Source organism: Paramisgurnus dabryanus, chromosome 19 (assembly GCF_030506205.2).
Source record: "Paramisgurnus dabryanus chromosome 19, PD_genome_1.1, whole genome shotgun sequence".
NCBI lineage: Eukaryota > Metazoa > Chordata > Actinopteri > Cypriniformes > Cobitidae > Paramisgurnus > Paramisgurnus dabryanus.
Genome location: NC_133355.1, coordinates 21,752,807 through 21,768,740, shown reverse-complemented (window position 1 = coordinate 21,768,740; position 15,934 = coordinate 21,752,807). Strand labels below are relative to the sequence as shown.

Sequence of the window (15,934 nt, the reverse complement as noted above, 5' to 3'; positions counted from 1 at the left end):
AAATGAATAATGTTCCCATTAACAGAAGTTACTTTGTGCTATGAGGTCACACCTGGAGATGTCTTAGCTAAGTCTAAACGTTACATGACTTGGGGTCACATCACTTATTTTTCATTTCTCACAATTATGGATTAACACACCTTTGACACAGTCAATAACACATTATTACTATTTATATGTGCAAAAACATTGCAGTCTGTAGCCATAGGTCATAACGACAAAAATGTTATTGTACTTTAGTCTTAACAAATATCAAAAATCACATCCTTACACCCATAATTCTCATTTATGCTTTTGAGAACTGTCAGCTTTCAAATCAGAAAGTCCAAAGACTCATTTAAGTGTTTTTAAACCACTTGTTTAACTTAAGACTTTTAAATCAGACTCATTGTCATGTATATTACAGCTATGGTTAACACTTTACAATAAGGTTGTATTTGTCAACAATAAGTTAAAGCATTAGCTAACATAAACTAACAATGAACAATATTTCTACAGCATTATTAATCTTAAAAAAGTGTATTTAACAATAATTTAAGGTGCTGTGTGTAAATTTGATCACCATCTAGTGGTAAGGTTGCGAATTGCGCAGTCCAATGCTCACCTCTCGCTTTTGAAAGGCATAGAAAAGCTACAGTAGCCGCCACCGGAAGAACATGTCATCATTGGAGACAACTTAGTAAAAAGTTTGTCCGTTAAAGGAATAGTCTACTCATTTTCAATGTTAAACTATGTTATTACCTTAACTAAGAATTGTTGATACATCCCTCTATCATCTTAGTGCGTGCACGTAAGCGCTGGGGCGCGCTGCGACACTTCGATAGCATTTAGCTTAGCCCCATTCATTCAATGGTACCACTCAGAGATAAAGTTAGAAGTGACCAAACACATCAACGTTTTTCCTATTTAAGACGAGTAGTTATACGAGCAAGTTTGATGGCACAAAATAAAACGTAGCGCTTTTCTAAGCGGATTTAAAAGAGGAACTATATTTTATGGCGTAATAGCACTTTTGGGAGTACTTCGACTCGCCTGAAAAGTCCGGTCCCCTTCTCCCTCTCATAATGGGAGAGGGAGAGTGTTACTGCGCCGAGTCGAAGTACTCCCAAAAGTGCTATTACTCCATACAATATAGTTCCTCTTTTAAATCCGCTTAGAAAAGCGCTACGTTTTATTTTGTGCCACCAAACTTGCTCGTAAAACTACTCGTCTTAAATAGGAAAAACGTTGATGTGTTTGGTCACTTCTAACTTTATCTCTGATTGGTACCATTGAATGAATGGGGCTAAGCTAAATGCTATCGAAGTGTCGCAGCGCGCTCCAGTGTTTATGTGCACGCACACAAATGATAGAGGGATGTATCAACTCTTTTTAGTTAAGGTAATAACATAGTTTAATATTAAAAATGAGTAGACTATTCCTTTAAGGGCTTTTGTAGAAACATGGCGGCACAAAATGGCGACTTCCACATAAGAGGACCCTCTGTGCATGTAGATAAAAACGTCTCGTTGTTAGGTAATAAAAACATAACGGTTCATTATGAAAGGTCTTTACACACCCCTGATAATATAGTTTTGTATATTATTTTGCATTTGTGTCAAGAGATCCTTCTAAAAATTACACACTGCACCTTTAATGCACCATGAACATGAATAACTGTATTGACATTAACAAGAATTAATACATGCTGGAAAACTTGTTCGTTGTTTGTACTAGTTAATGCATTTACTAATGTTTACTAATAAAACCTTATTGTAAAGTGTTACCCATATGTGTAACTGTTCATTTAATGATGACACAGCATCAACAACGGGTAAAAAAATCCAGCATAGGATAAATTACAACCCAACAGGTATGGTTTTGTCCCAATGCTGGTTTGAAAGTGAGCATTTTTTTGAGTGTGTTCATGAAATATTCGACTTTAAATCATTCACACTACATCCTCTAAAACTATTGATAAGCAAATCATTGAAAGTGAAGAACTATGATTGCATGTATTTGAAAAATGATTTGTATATAAGAAAGACTTTGTTAGTATAACAAATTTAGTTTATAGTCTGAACCATTTCTAGATATTTCTTTCATACAGTACTTTTACAGTTCTCTTACATTCAGTACATTAATTCCAATTAGAAAAAGTGCTCTTACATAACTTGCATGTTTATCGTGCACGCTGCATTCAAATCTCAGGTATATCAGTAGATGACAACACTACTGGGTTCACAGTATGAAAAAGGCCGACGCCACAGATCATTACTGAAAGTGCAAATCAGATTGGAGCTGACACTGAGCTTTGGGTTGCCAGGACAGCTGGGCAGCCTCGTAGCGGGAAGAACATTTCAAAGTCATACTACCACCATCAGAGAGGATAGGAGACTTACGTCACACAGAGAGGAGGGGGGTGTAAAGGGCTATTGTGACGAAAAATTGTTTCTTTGGAGAAGGATCAAGAAGAGTGTGGAGAAAGATAGAGGTATGTCTATCTCAAGCTAAAGTATATTGGGGTGGCGAATCCTTTGGTGGGATGGTGATTGCCTCTTCGTAGGGTGGAAGTAGTACCTAAAAACAATGCAAAGACATTATGTAATTAGCTGAATGCTTATGAGTGATGTGTGTTATGTGTTGTACTCTGAATACATAAATATTTTAAAATAGTAAATCATTTTTTTCAGTTTTACGACTGTCAGTCAAGAAGCTATGCATATTTAATGCAGTGTGCGGTAACATACCAAATTGGTATATATATATATATATATATATATATATATATATATATATATATATATATATATATATATATATATATATATATATATATATATATATATATAAAATATATATATATATATATATATAATATAGGAAGTCAAACACATTTTCATCTTGTTAGGATGGTTGAAATGCATAAACTGAGAGCAACTAAACATACAACGGCCTGCAGATGAGTAATGTGAAAGACCCATGACTGGCTTTTTATTTCTGACCACTCATGAAAGTAAACTCATTTGAACAGAACATAAACCAACATATATCATGAATAATTATTTGAATTGAACAAAGCAGCGGTACAGACAGACAGTGGCTGTGAGACAGGATTATCTATGACAGGCAGACAGAGTCGGAGATTATAGGCAATACAGACACAGTGCAAAGTGCCCTTTCTAATGTCCTCCATAAGCACTGACTCAACAACACGCGAGGGCATAAACTGTCATCATTATCTCCTGTCATATCCCTGTAGCTGTGCAAAGATGTACCGTACAGCAGAATGCGGTTTGACTGAATATATGTTATCATTGTGGCAGAGCTTTACTGCAAAGACTTTTTCTGCCAGTGGTTCAGATTTGATGCTAATATGCTTATTGCCATCAACACACAAATGTGTTTGGTAACACTTTACAATAAGTTGTATTTGGATCTTCTTTTGTGTTCATCAGAAAAAATATTTGATAAACATATAATACATGCAGAGAGCATTGATTCGGTTAATATTATATACGATCAAAGAAATTCATATCTTGTTATGTCATAAGTTGGCACATCTTAAAAACACAATCAATGCACATAAGACACCGCGACAATGAAGAATTACCCCTATAAACCAAAAGGCATCTGACTCCAAGCGTTCAGGCCCCGGGCTTTTTATGATCCATGTAAACTTTCAAAACTAAGACAAAAAAAATCACTTGACTTACTGTAGTATCATTTGTCGTGACATAAACCAAGACCTCCGTACTGCTTCTTCCACTCACATATCTGTAGCAGTTCCACACACAGGCAATAAGATACGCCTGAAACAACAAAACAGCCATTGATGCTGAATAAAACATCTTCATCAATCATGTAAAGCCTTCGACTGAGCAATAACAATAATGAGCAATAGACACAATGAGTGCATAGTGTGCACTATAACATTTCCCAGTTGTAAACATTTCTAAAATGAAACATGGGTAGCTGACAAATTACTTAGGCAAAAATAATTTCCACATTCAACACCAAGACTTTGTATATAGACAAAAATTGTATATAGCCTACTGTATGTATTAGGCATGCAATGAATTTGAATAGCAAATATATTACATCATGCAATCATTTTATATGATATGAAACAAACTACATGTATAACCGAAGATGTGGGAAATGTTGTAGTTTCAGACTGTTGGGTATGTCCTTTAAACATATTTCTAAACATACTTTATAAAGGCCTGAGGTTAAATAACTGTATTCACAAGCAGGCTGTCTCATTATTTAAATGATCACATAATATAAAAAGACTATGACAATGCCTGGCATACATACACTGTACAACTGCTTAGAGGAGAAACTAAGAGTTTAATTTTAGCTCACTGTGTTTATCCCAGCAGTGTAATCTCCCTTTCTCTAATGCTCACAAGCTGTCATAAAGCGATTTCTATCACATCTATAGTCTGCCGGAAAAGTCAAGATTCCAGAATTTGACTATACGTCTGACTATAGTGACCCAAAAATGATCACAATCTACAATATGTACCTTAAAGGCCAAGATGCATCCAATAAAGAGAAGCACTGCTAATACTAGGCATATGTTGTTTGTGGACATCAAGTCTTCTTTGTATGGAAAGGTGCCAGGCTGTTAAGACATAAAGACAAGAGTCAATGATAGCATGAAATTGGGATTAAAATAAGTTTGATATTCTATATTAACATTCTTACCAACTGCTGAAGGTAGTCCTGTACGGTGTTGGGATAAACCACAACGCTTATTGCTACGAGTGTGTTAAGGGCGAAGTCAAAGATCTGATAGCAAAAGAAGGGAATGATCCACGCTCCGTGTTGCTAAAAGAAAAATATAGGTTCAGTATTAACAAACTGATGAATTAATGAGTTAAATAAATATGGCTGATTGAGTGATTTGCCAAACCTTGTATGCGCCATAGGTTGCCATTCCACAAATCAGAATCATCAGCAAAGAGATCGCCGCTGCAATACACATGTCTGTGAAGGACAAACAGATGACATTACATCTAATGTTGCTGAGAAAATGTTTATACCTCCAGTTAGGATTGGCTAAAAATGCTAGGTTGTTTTAACTCATGGGTGGGTCAAATATGGACCTTTCTAATTATTTAACCCAACATACTGCTCCACACGTTTCCCCAACCATCGGATGAAACAACCCAGCAAATCTCATCTTTTGAATGGCAGTTCAATTGAATACTAAAATTTAACTTTAATTGTAGGGAAGGATACACTGATATATCGGTCCATAATCGGGATCTGCAAATACAAGCAATTTTCCCACCATCATACATTGCCCAATTGTTTACAAACAGTCGGCAGACTATATCCTGGCAATCAAAAGGGTAAGAAAGGTCCTGGTCAAGACAATCTCATGAACTCCAAACTGAATGTCAGAATGGGGAAAAAAGTTAATTTAAGCAATTTTGAGCGTGGCATGGTTGTTGGTGTTAGTTTGGGTATTTCACAATCTGCTCAGTTACTGGGATTTTCACCCACAACCATTTCTAGGGTTTACAAAAAATGGTGTGAAAAGGGAAAAACATCCAGTATGCGTCAGTCCTGTGGGCGAAAATGCTTTGTTGAAGCTAGAGGTCAGAGGAGAATGGGCCGACTGATTCAAGCTGATAGAAGAGCAACTTTGACTGAAATAACCACTCGTTACAACCGAGGTATGCAGCAAAGCATTTGTGAAGCCACAACACGCACAACCTTGAGGCGGATGGGCTACAACAGCAGAAGACCCCACCGGGTACCACTCATCTTATCCTGGAGGTAGAATAAGTATATTTCCATGAAATACATGTAAATATTGCCAGTAATCTTTGATCTAGCAGTTTTAGTGACTATAAAATACGAAATCGGGTGCTGTGTATAGATTGCAATATTTTAATTTTTCATCTGTTGAGAGGTGATTTAAATATTTATGGCTTGAACCAGATGGAAAATTTACCTGCTTGTGCTGCTGCCTCTCTATAAACTGCTGCTTTGTTGCCCTCCAACCCTCCCCCTGGTTGGTCACGTGACTGACAACTAAATATGTAACTTTACCTGTCTAAATTAAACATTTAGTAGTTCAGCCAGATGCACGTCACTTAACAGGTTACCTGAACTGCCATCTAAAAGAGCTGTTTCCAAAACAACCAATGCCATCATTCTCTCCAAAACAAGGATATTTTTTACATCGCTAAGCAATACAAACAAAGCAGCACGCAATAAGATTAAACATAAAAAATAAGTGTAATAAAGTTATTCTAGAAAACCTTAATTATTAAATTTGATAAAATATGCTTTTCCCCCAACATGTTAGAATAACAAAAAACTCATTGAAGTATGGAATAACACAAGGGAATTATGTTGTAACTAAAATAATCAAAATATTTTTTATTTATTTATTTTTAATAATTTGTAAATAAAAACGTCATTTCAGTGACCATAAACTTTCGATTGGTAGGATAAAGTTGCTAATGGTCTCTATAACCATTAATGTACTACTGACACCAGCCTTTAAAATACTTCGCTTCACCTAATCCCTCCGTATGTTAAAGTGCATCAGTACATTATCTTATTGAGCGACTATTACAAAACAGGCTTCATGTAACAGAGGCCAGACCAAAGGCAGCCAACACCAAAAACAAGGATGTAAGTATCATCATTTTAATCCTGCTGATGATGACGACAGTCAGATTTAATCACAGTTACTAGAGTCAGTGCCTCTGACAGCACAATACGCTTTACTGCTATACTGATACCATATATATTTAATAGCACTTGAAACATTTAAGAGTTTAACTGTAGCTTAATTGAAAACCAAAGGCACTAGAAATGCCAATGTCGTGTTTTAGATTCCCAGTTAATGCATAATAAGTCAATTACGATAAAGGTGTCGGCCAAATGCATAGATTTAAATGTAAATTAAGTTACTTTAAAAATAAAAGATATGCCCTTAAACATACTTGCATCGTCCATGACGTCCAAATCCGTGCCAAGTTCAGAACTGGTGAGGTGGTAGTGATACTGGACCGGGTCATTGAGGGCCGACAATAGGATTAACAAAACTACGGCATTGATGAGCTGTAATGTAGAAAGATCAGTTTACATCTTTAGTTTGTTTGAACAAAGAAAAACTAGAATCAGATGAGGACAGGAGTCTTGAGCTGAAGGTGTAAAATGAGTTTTGAAATAAACAGCACTGATATAGCAAAAATGTAAAATTAATCAATATATCTGACACACTTTAACTAACTGCATTTATCTTATTATCCTTGATAATGTTTTGTCTATGACAGCATTTTTATCTGTGTCAATGGACATCTCAGTAGTTTTTAGGTTAGGTTTAGCTCCTAGATAACAAACCAGTAAGGGACTGACCAGAATATTCTTGCATGTTGATTTGTCATTTGTATTTGGGACCTTTGACGAAAGATTTTACAAACCATAAAGTTTTAATAAAGTAGTGCTGCCTCACGATTAGTCACGACTAATCGTTTGCAGAATAAAAGTTTTTGTCTACATATATGTGTGTGTACTGTGTATAATAATTATGTTTAAACACACACACGTATATAATTAAGAAACATTTGCATGTGTGTATACATGTTTATATTTATATATAATTTATATTATATATAAATAAAAATATTTATTATATAAATATATTTTTTTCTTAAAATTATACATGTATGTGTGTGTATTTATATATACACAATTATTATACACAGTACACACATATATATTATGTAAACAAAAACTTTTATTCTGCAAACGATTAGTCACGACTAATCGTGAGGCAGCACTACAATAAAGAGGTCATGATATACTTATCTATTTATAAGAGACTCAAAGATTATATATTACTGTTATATATATATATATATATATATATATATATATATATATATATATATATATATAGATAGATAGATAGATAGATAGATAGATAGATAGATAGATAGATAGATAGATAGATAGATAGATAGTCCAGCCAATAGATTACACAAATGATAACAGTATTAATACTGCTTCTCAAATTTTATTTATTTTTTCTTTAATTCTGTTTCCATCTGATAGCTACATAATAGTTGTTTAACAAATTACTTTTTAAGACAGACGGTTGAAACCATTTCTCTACAAAGAAACAATTCACTGTTCAAATTTAAAATAGTTATGGTTAAAAAAAAATATAGTCATGTTTTAAATATGAGATGAAATATAAAGGTTGAATTGCCTTACCATATACCAGATGCCCAGAATAATGGTGCCCGTCCGTACATGACAACACAGACAGCAGCTGGTCGTGTACCATCTGTCCCACGGCGAAATCATCTTTACACAAAAAAATATCTCTATCTGTTCATGTAGGTCTTTCCAACCTAATATTTTTAACGCCTCGTTGGCTTATGAAAGAAGTTGTTCACCAATGCAGCATTCGAGTGCTGTTAAATTCCGAAGTTGTTTCCGTTTCCCGTACGTCGTTGTGTCCCGTTTGTTTCTCCTCACCGTTTATCCTCAATCCAGCTCGTCTCCTCGACGTCACGTGACCGGAGGGGATTACCGTGACGTCCGAAACTCATTGGTGCACCTCGCATTTACAGAGCGAGATACTGCCGAAAGTACAATAGTCTCAGTTTACATTCATATATTTTGAGAACGCTTTCCAAACATTGTTGTTTGGTTGTATCATTTAAACGTTTCAAAAACGCAAAAAGCCCCGTTTGCTTAATGTTAATGAAATGTTCTTTGCATAATAATTTATAAGCCATTATATGTGAATTATAACATTTATTTTTTTAAATTGTTTAAATAAAAATTTATAAAACTGCATATAAAATGTAAATGTATTTATAATTGATTTGAATGTATATAATATGAATCCGTAACATAACACACAAACGTACAAGAAAATAGTACAGTATAGTATTATACAGTATGTACAGTTCTGTATTCACCTTATTTTCCACGACAACAAGGGCGGCGCCATTGCGCTCATTTTGTCAACGTACTTCCGGCTGCATATGATGAGCAGCTGAGGCAGTGGCTAAAGCCGACGCGTTAAACTTAAAAAGCTCACTCAAGCGCCTTTATGTTTGTTTCTTACCAATTTTAATGGACGGGGAGCCGACTGAGGAACACCCTAATCCCAAGTAATGGTTCGACTACGATGTTCCGGTAACTTTAAACCACGCCGGGTGTTGAAAAGGTGGTCAGTTTCAGGTAAGCTATCTTAGCTTAATGTGCTCTTTCGCCTAACGTTAGATTTGTGATGTCCGTTCTAAGAATAAACTTAAGATCAGTAACGTTAGTTTATAAAATGCAATTATTTTGAATGATTTTCATTGCCCACCTGTATTTTTATATTTAAGATAAGACAGCAATATATTATAGTACATTACATTCTTACAGTAGCTCACGTGATTCATACAAGTTACAGAGATTTCAGATGCTAGGAGGTCAGTTAATTTCTCATTCAGATATTGATGATAATGACCTATTAAACGACATATTATTTAACATTGAAGTTAGAGGTTGTGTGTATAATGTTACTGTCTCTTTTTAATGCATCTCTCTCTCACACACTGTTCTGTTTAAGTATGGATGTCATTTATAAATTAATTCTCATGATGCAAGTTTCTTTTAAATACTAACATAAAAATGTTTATGGTTATATTATTTTCACAGATGCATTGATGTTTAGTGATGCAATGGACAACTGAGATGATACAATCAACGTGTTCCTAAACTGTGATGCAGAAACACAATGGGAGGATCAATCCGTCTCTGAACACAACTACACTTTAAAAATCACAACTCAACGTTGAAGCAACCTACATCTGATATGGGAAAACAACCTTGCAGTTTCCCGGACAGGCCTTATGCCGGTCCCAGGCTAAAATGCTTATTTGAGCTACAATAATTTAAAAACACCTTGTACTGACATACCTCAACATATATGAGTGCCATTGTTTTGTCACAAGATGTGGTTTGTTTGTAAAACTAAAATGTCCTAATATAATTAAGGCCTAGTCCTGTAAACCCTGTCTGAGAAACTGCTTCAATGCTTCTGCTTCATGTGTTGAGGTGTCACAAGAGTACATATCTCTGCTGAGAAACAACCATCTTTGTCAGCTTTACACAGGGTTGATATTGCATGCATTACATTCAGTCGCTAAGCACATCACCAGTACATACACATACAGCTTCCAGATAAACACTTGGGATCAGCTCCTGATGACTCTGATAAAGCTGTGTCTTAATTCATTGCAGGGTGGTCTTGCTGAAAAGTTAGTTGTTTCTTAGTCCATAGTTATTTTTATAAACCTTTACAATTTGACCTGATTTTACCTGTTGTAAAGTTACATTAAACCTTCATACAGTTTGTTATCAGATGTCATGCAGTGATATTAAACATTTACAATGTGATCTGTTGTGCATTATTTATATTAAACCTTTATAATGTGATCAGATATTACCTGCCATGCAGTTATATTAAACCTTTACAATGTGATCAGATGTTGTGCAGTTATATTAAACATTTACAATGTGATCAGATGTTACCAGTCATGCATTTATATAAAACCTTTACAATGTGATCAGATATTGTGCAGTTTCTTCAACCCTGAGGACCCTGTCCCGGGTCCAAAATTTCGTATTTTGACTTAATATAAAAGATTCTTTTTATCTTTAATGCTCCGTCATGGACCCCAGTAACACATATGAGATACTGTTTGAAAGCTTAGAGTCTCTACTTTCTGCAGATATGCATCACTTTGACATATCTTTTACTGTAAGAAAGTTATTTACACTTAATTTACACTATCACCCATCCAATATTTTTTGATATCATATAATATTCACATATTTCATATTTTTCAAAAATGACAAACATGGGCAAATCTTATATCAAATGAAAGCTCTCACTCTCAGGAATAAGGCTGCAGCGTTATTTTTGTTGTAATATCAACACATATCCAACAATCATCGAATGAATAATAAGGTAAAAAATGGTCTTTTGTAAACATATGTGAAACTTGAGTGTGAACTGCCTCAGATAGCACATATAGCCACAAATGATACACCATCTTTTATCTTAGGTCCTACTCTAAACAATGAGTCCATTCACAGCATTTTCTTTGGTTGTTTGCATAATTAATCCCTAGCTTTTTATTATATGTGCAAAACAAAAAATTAATATTTTTATGAAAAATGTATTTCCGCACCCTTCAGTAAAATAAGAATATCTTTTGAATGCGACATGATAAAGAGTTCATTCTTTTTTTGGGTGTTTACTGTCTGCTGCTGCTAACAACCAGAACTGTCTGCAGTCTGCTAGAGCACCCAGAACCAGAGTTATACACTATCAAAGACAGTGTTTACAACATAAAAAATCAAATTTGGTGTTTCATCATATGAAAAACAACATAAATAACAATATTTGTCACAAACAGCAGCTTTTTATGTAACTTCAAAGGGTTTTCTTTAAAATGATATAAAGAAATTGCATTTATTCCACTGTATGTGGTTATGGTAGCACTTCAAATGTTTTTTGGCAGAAATTGTACACCATAAGCGTATTATTCCTCCCATCAGTTGGAGTAAAATAACTTTTGCATATATTATGATAGAGAAAAAAATCCTTTTTCCTCTGTAAGCTGACAATTGCTTGAATCAAACAAAACTGTCTGCAGGGACCTGAGATACCCAGGACCAGAGTTATATACTTTCAAATAAAAACTTTAGAAAAAAAACATAAAAAGCGCCTATTTATTTTTGTGTTTATTAGAGGCCTGACATCACATACAACCATGATTAGCACTTTCAACAGTGTTTTATGTAATTTCAAAGGGTTTCCTGTAAAATGATACCAAACTTTTGTATGTAAACCTCTGCATGTGGGTATGGGAAGCTTTTGAAATTGGGTAGGCCAAATCCTGGCGAAAATCCCCAAAATAGCTTCAGGGTGTAAGAAGTTAAATCTTTACAATGTGATCAGATGTTACCTGTCATGCAGTTATATAAACCTTTACAGTGTGATCAGATATTATCTGTAAGGAATTTCTTAAACCATATGTGAGCTTTGTAGATTCCACTTAAAAGGATTTAAGTCTCCTGATTTGAAGGAATAAGTTTTGGCAAGTTTGCAAATGAATTCTATCATGGTACATTACCACATAAAAACGAAATAGATATTGGACTGGCTAAGTTGCACATTTGCTTAAAAAAAGACGAAATCACTGTGTAAATATTGGTAAGCATAATTACTTTAATAATGCTGCTCCATCAACTCCTTCTGACACGACGAGGTAATAAAATATGTCCCATAGGTTACTTGCCGCGGCTGCTTCATATCTTCTAACCACGAGACGATTGATGGGACATTATAAGACTATCCGAGCGTCGTATCAAGTTTTCTCCGTGCTCCTAATTCAAAACATTTACAGCAGTTGCGATATTTGTCATTTAGCTAAAGTTATAGTGAACTACGAACAATCTTTTAACCACCAAACTAGCTCCCGAATGGACTGTGCCATATTAGCAGCGGAAGTCGGTTGACAAAATGCGGAAGAGCGAAGAATTGAAAAGGGGCGTGGCGGAATAAGGTGAATAGGGAATGTGGAGTTGACGTCACGCCGTGTGGCATTATGAGTAATCCGCCATATTTGCAGGATCGCCTCCTATCCCGCTGTATTTGAGTTAGTGTGTTGGAGGTTGTTTTTGTATTTTCTGTCGAGATTTTAATAAACTTCGATATGTTTGGTCAGTACTGCTCGATCAAGAACTGCCACAGCAGGTCACACGATCGTTCAGGGAGGAAACTGAACAACGGAATACGTTTTTTCAGCTTTTATTTGGGGGAAGCCGGTGGAGGAGCTGACGAAAAGACGCCGGATCGCGTGGTTTGCCTGCCGCAATCAGGAGAAAAAACTTTTACTTTTCAAAAAAATCCCTGCATCAGCGAGAGTGTGTTGCTGCATTTTCAGTCATTCAGTAATTTGTGATTAATAAAAGCAGAACCACTTAAATTGTCTTGTTTTTATGCTAACACTGTCAAACTAACTTGTAAATGTAAATTATGTAACGTTATTCATTCATTTTCTGATCAACATAACCACAAGAGTTATACAAATAAATCTTTAGACAATTTTGACGATTATAACAAATATTTTTTATTAAATGCAACTGCTCAAACCCACTGCTTGTGACTTTGAAATAACATAACGTTAGCTGAATATTTAGCATTTTGTTTGTTTTAATAACTTGGCCAAGAACAGAAGTGCCATTTTATGAACATGTGTTGATTCATTGCACAGAATAAAACGGATTTTTTTTTATAGATTCATTAAGATACGTATACATTTTAAGTAAATGGCATATATCTTTTAGATGGTTTGCCAACCGTCATAAAACTCCGAAAGAAGAATGTCATCTTAATATGAGCTTGAAGGGATTTATAGCTCTTAAACTCCTGCAAAGTGTATGCACTCAATCCAAAAACAAGGTAATAATAACAGATATGTGAGCGGAGGTAGTGCGTCTGGATCCGTAATCCAGTCATGGGCTGCTAAATCCTATGGATCTGTTGTTTATTTGTCCAAATAAAGTTTTTTGGCAGTAGTACTTAGTTTCTCTCGATAGGGTCCCTTCTCTTTTTCTTTCAAACTCCTAAATTTCTTCGGTTCTTCTTCAAGTTTACCTAGTTTTAGCTTAACACACCCACAATTAAATGGCATAGCGGTCGGCGGTGCCTCTAAACATGGCGCCCACGTCCCATAATGCAACACTGCGGTGACGTACATTAACAATCCCTATAGTTTTTAACAGTATAGTTTTGTATATCACAGCAAAGTATAGCATACATAGTATGCAAGATAGCAAATTACAATTTACATGTTCAAAAGTAAGTAATAAGCATATCTGTGATTAGGATGCAATTTTATGAAATGTTAGTATATCTTACTACATACAAAGAAATACGTACAGTCGCAAGAATAAGTATGTGAACCCCTAGGAATTAACTGGTTTTCTACAGTAATTTGCCATAAAATGTGATCTGATCCTCATCTAGGTCACAAAAATAGACAAACACAATGTGCATAAGCTGAAAACTCACAAATAATTCTAGTCTTTTTTTGAGAACACCCATTACACATTCATTGCACTCAAACTATCTTAAAATGTTTAGACATCCATCAATCGACAGTTAGACAAATTGTCTATAAATGGAGACAGTTTAATACTGTAGCTTCCCTTTCTAGAAGTGGGCGGCTGGTGCACAGCCAAGATGACTCCTAAGGCACAACACAGAATACTCAATGAAGAAGAACCCACGAGTAACAGCTAAAGGCTTAAAGACAGAATTGGAACTGGCACACATCTCTGTTCATGAATCTGCCAGTACAGACAGAACACAACGGAGGAAGCCACTGCTCTCCCGAAAAACATTGCTATGAACCTAAAGCTTGCAAAATAGGACCTTGGCAAACCCCAGTGCTACTGGGGAAATATTTTAATGACTGATGAAACAAAAATTTAATTGTTTGGGAAAATTACAATGGCGCAAAAAGAGAAGAGCTTGCCAACGTCAAAGCATCATCCCAACAGTAAAGTATGGTGGAGGGAACATTATGATTTGGGCATGCTTTGCTGCCTCAGGGCCTGGACCACTTGCCATCATCAAGGGGAAAATTAATTCCCAAGTTTAACAAAATATACTACAGTTGGTTGATGTAGCAGGACAATGACCTTAAGCATTGAAGTAAATCCATCACAGAAGAAAAAAAAAAAAACATGTGGAGTGGCCTGGTCAAAGCCCGGACCTTAACATGGGGAATGGCCTCAAGAGAACGGTACACCAGACATCTTACAAATGTGTCTGAGTTAAAGCGTTTATGTAAAGGGTAATAGGAAAAAATTCCTACTGAATGATGTGCAGGTCTTACTTAGACCTACTGAAAGTGCTTGCTTGAAGTAATTGCTGCCAAATGAGGTTCAACAAGCTATTAAATCTATGGGTTCACTTACATTTTCCTCCAGCGCTTTGAAAGTTTAATAGGTGTTTTCAAAAAAGACACACAAAAAAAAGATTTATTTGTGTTGTCAGCTTACACACATTGTGTTTGTCTATTGTTGTGACCTAGATGAGGATCAGATCACATTTTATGGCAAATCACAGAAAACCAGTTAATTCCCCAGTGACAACTTTTGTACTTTTCTACACTGTCAAAACAAAAGGTACAAACTAAAGCTCTCCCTATACCCTTTAAAAGAGGTCCTGTACAATTTAGGTACAAATATGTATCTTTGAACAGCCAATATGTACCTTTGAAGTACTACTATGCACTCTTTGGGTACAAAAGTGTACCTTTTTGAAAAGGTACACTCTAAAAACAAACTGTGCTATATAGCACCAGAAGTGGTTCTTTGCTCGTAATCATAGAAGAACCGTTTTTAGTGCCATAAAGCACCGGCGAAGCACCTGTGTAGAACCAAATAGTGCTATGTAGAACCATATGTGGTGCTATATGGCCCCTAATACACAGGTGCTTCACTGATGCTTCACTGATGTTATATGGCACTAAAAACAGTTCTTCTATGATTACGGGCAAAGAACCACTTTTGGTGCTATATACTATAGCACCGTTTGTTTTTATACTGTCCCAGTTACAACTTTTGTATCTTAATTTCTGAGAGTGTACCTTTTTCTGAAAGTGCAGGTAAAGTATCCAATGAAATGTGTCAACCATAATTTTGTATAATTTGGGCAGAGACAAAAGAAATGTCATGTAAATTAATGAGTACATTTAATATGTTTTGTACACTTTGATGGCCCAGTAAATATTCTTTGCTAAATAACATACAAACACTTTAAAAATGTTTTTAAAATCTTTACTGTAATCATATGTAAGGATTCAAAGTTGATGGACAGAGCACAAGCTACGTG

General features: G+C 35.3%; 1 protein-coding gene and 1 long non-coding RNA gene across 2 annotated transcripts; one reads left to right on the top strand and one right to left on the bottom strand.

The window, feature by feature from the left end:
• Positions 1–1,358: 1,358 nt before the first annotated feature.
• On the bottom strand, positions 1,359–8,522 carry laptm4b (lysosomal protein transmembrane 4 beta). Its single transcript, XM_065292956.2, has 7 exons — positions 8,230–8,522; positions 6,954–7,071; positions 4,901–4,974; positions 4,693–4,815; positions 4,511–4,609; positions 3,696–3,791; positions 1,359–2,559 (listed from the first exon to the last, which is right to left on the bottom strand). Exons 1-7 carry the CDS (start codon positions 8,320–8,322, stop codon positions 2,485–2,487), a joined length of 678 nt encoding a protein of 225 aa, XP_065149028.1. The 5' UTR covers positions 8,323–8,522; the 3' UTR covers positions 1,359–2,484.
• Positions 8,523–8,939: 417 nt separating this feature from the next.
• Positions 8,940–10,416, top strand: LOC135772799 (uncharacterized). The gene is made up of 2 exons (XR_010543276.1): positions 8,940–9,210; positions 9,676–10,416. It is a non-coding gene; the product is annotated as an uncharacterized lncRNA (long non-coding RNA).
• Positions 10,417–15,934: the final 5,518 nt, after the last annotated feature.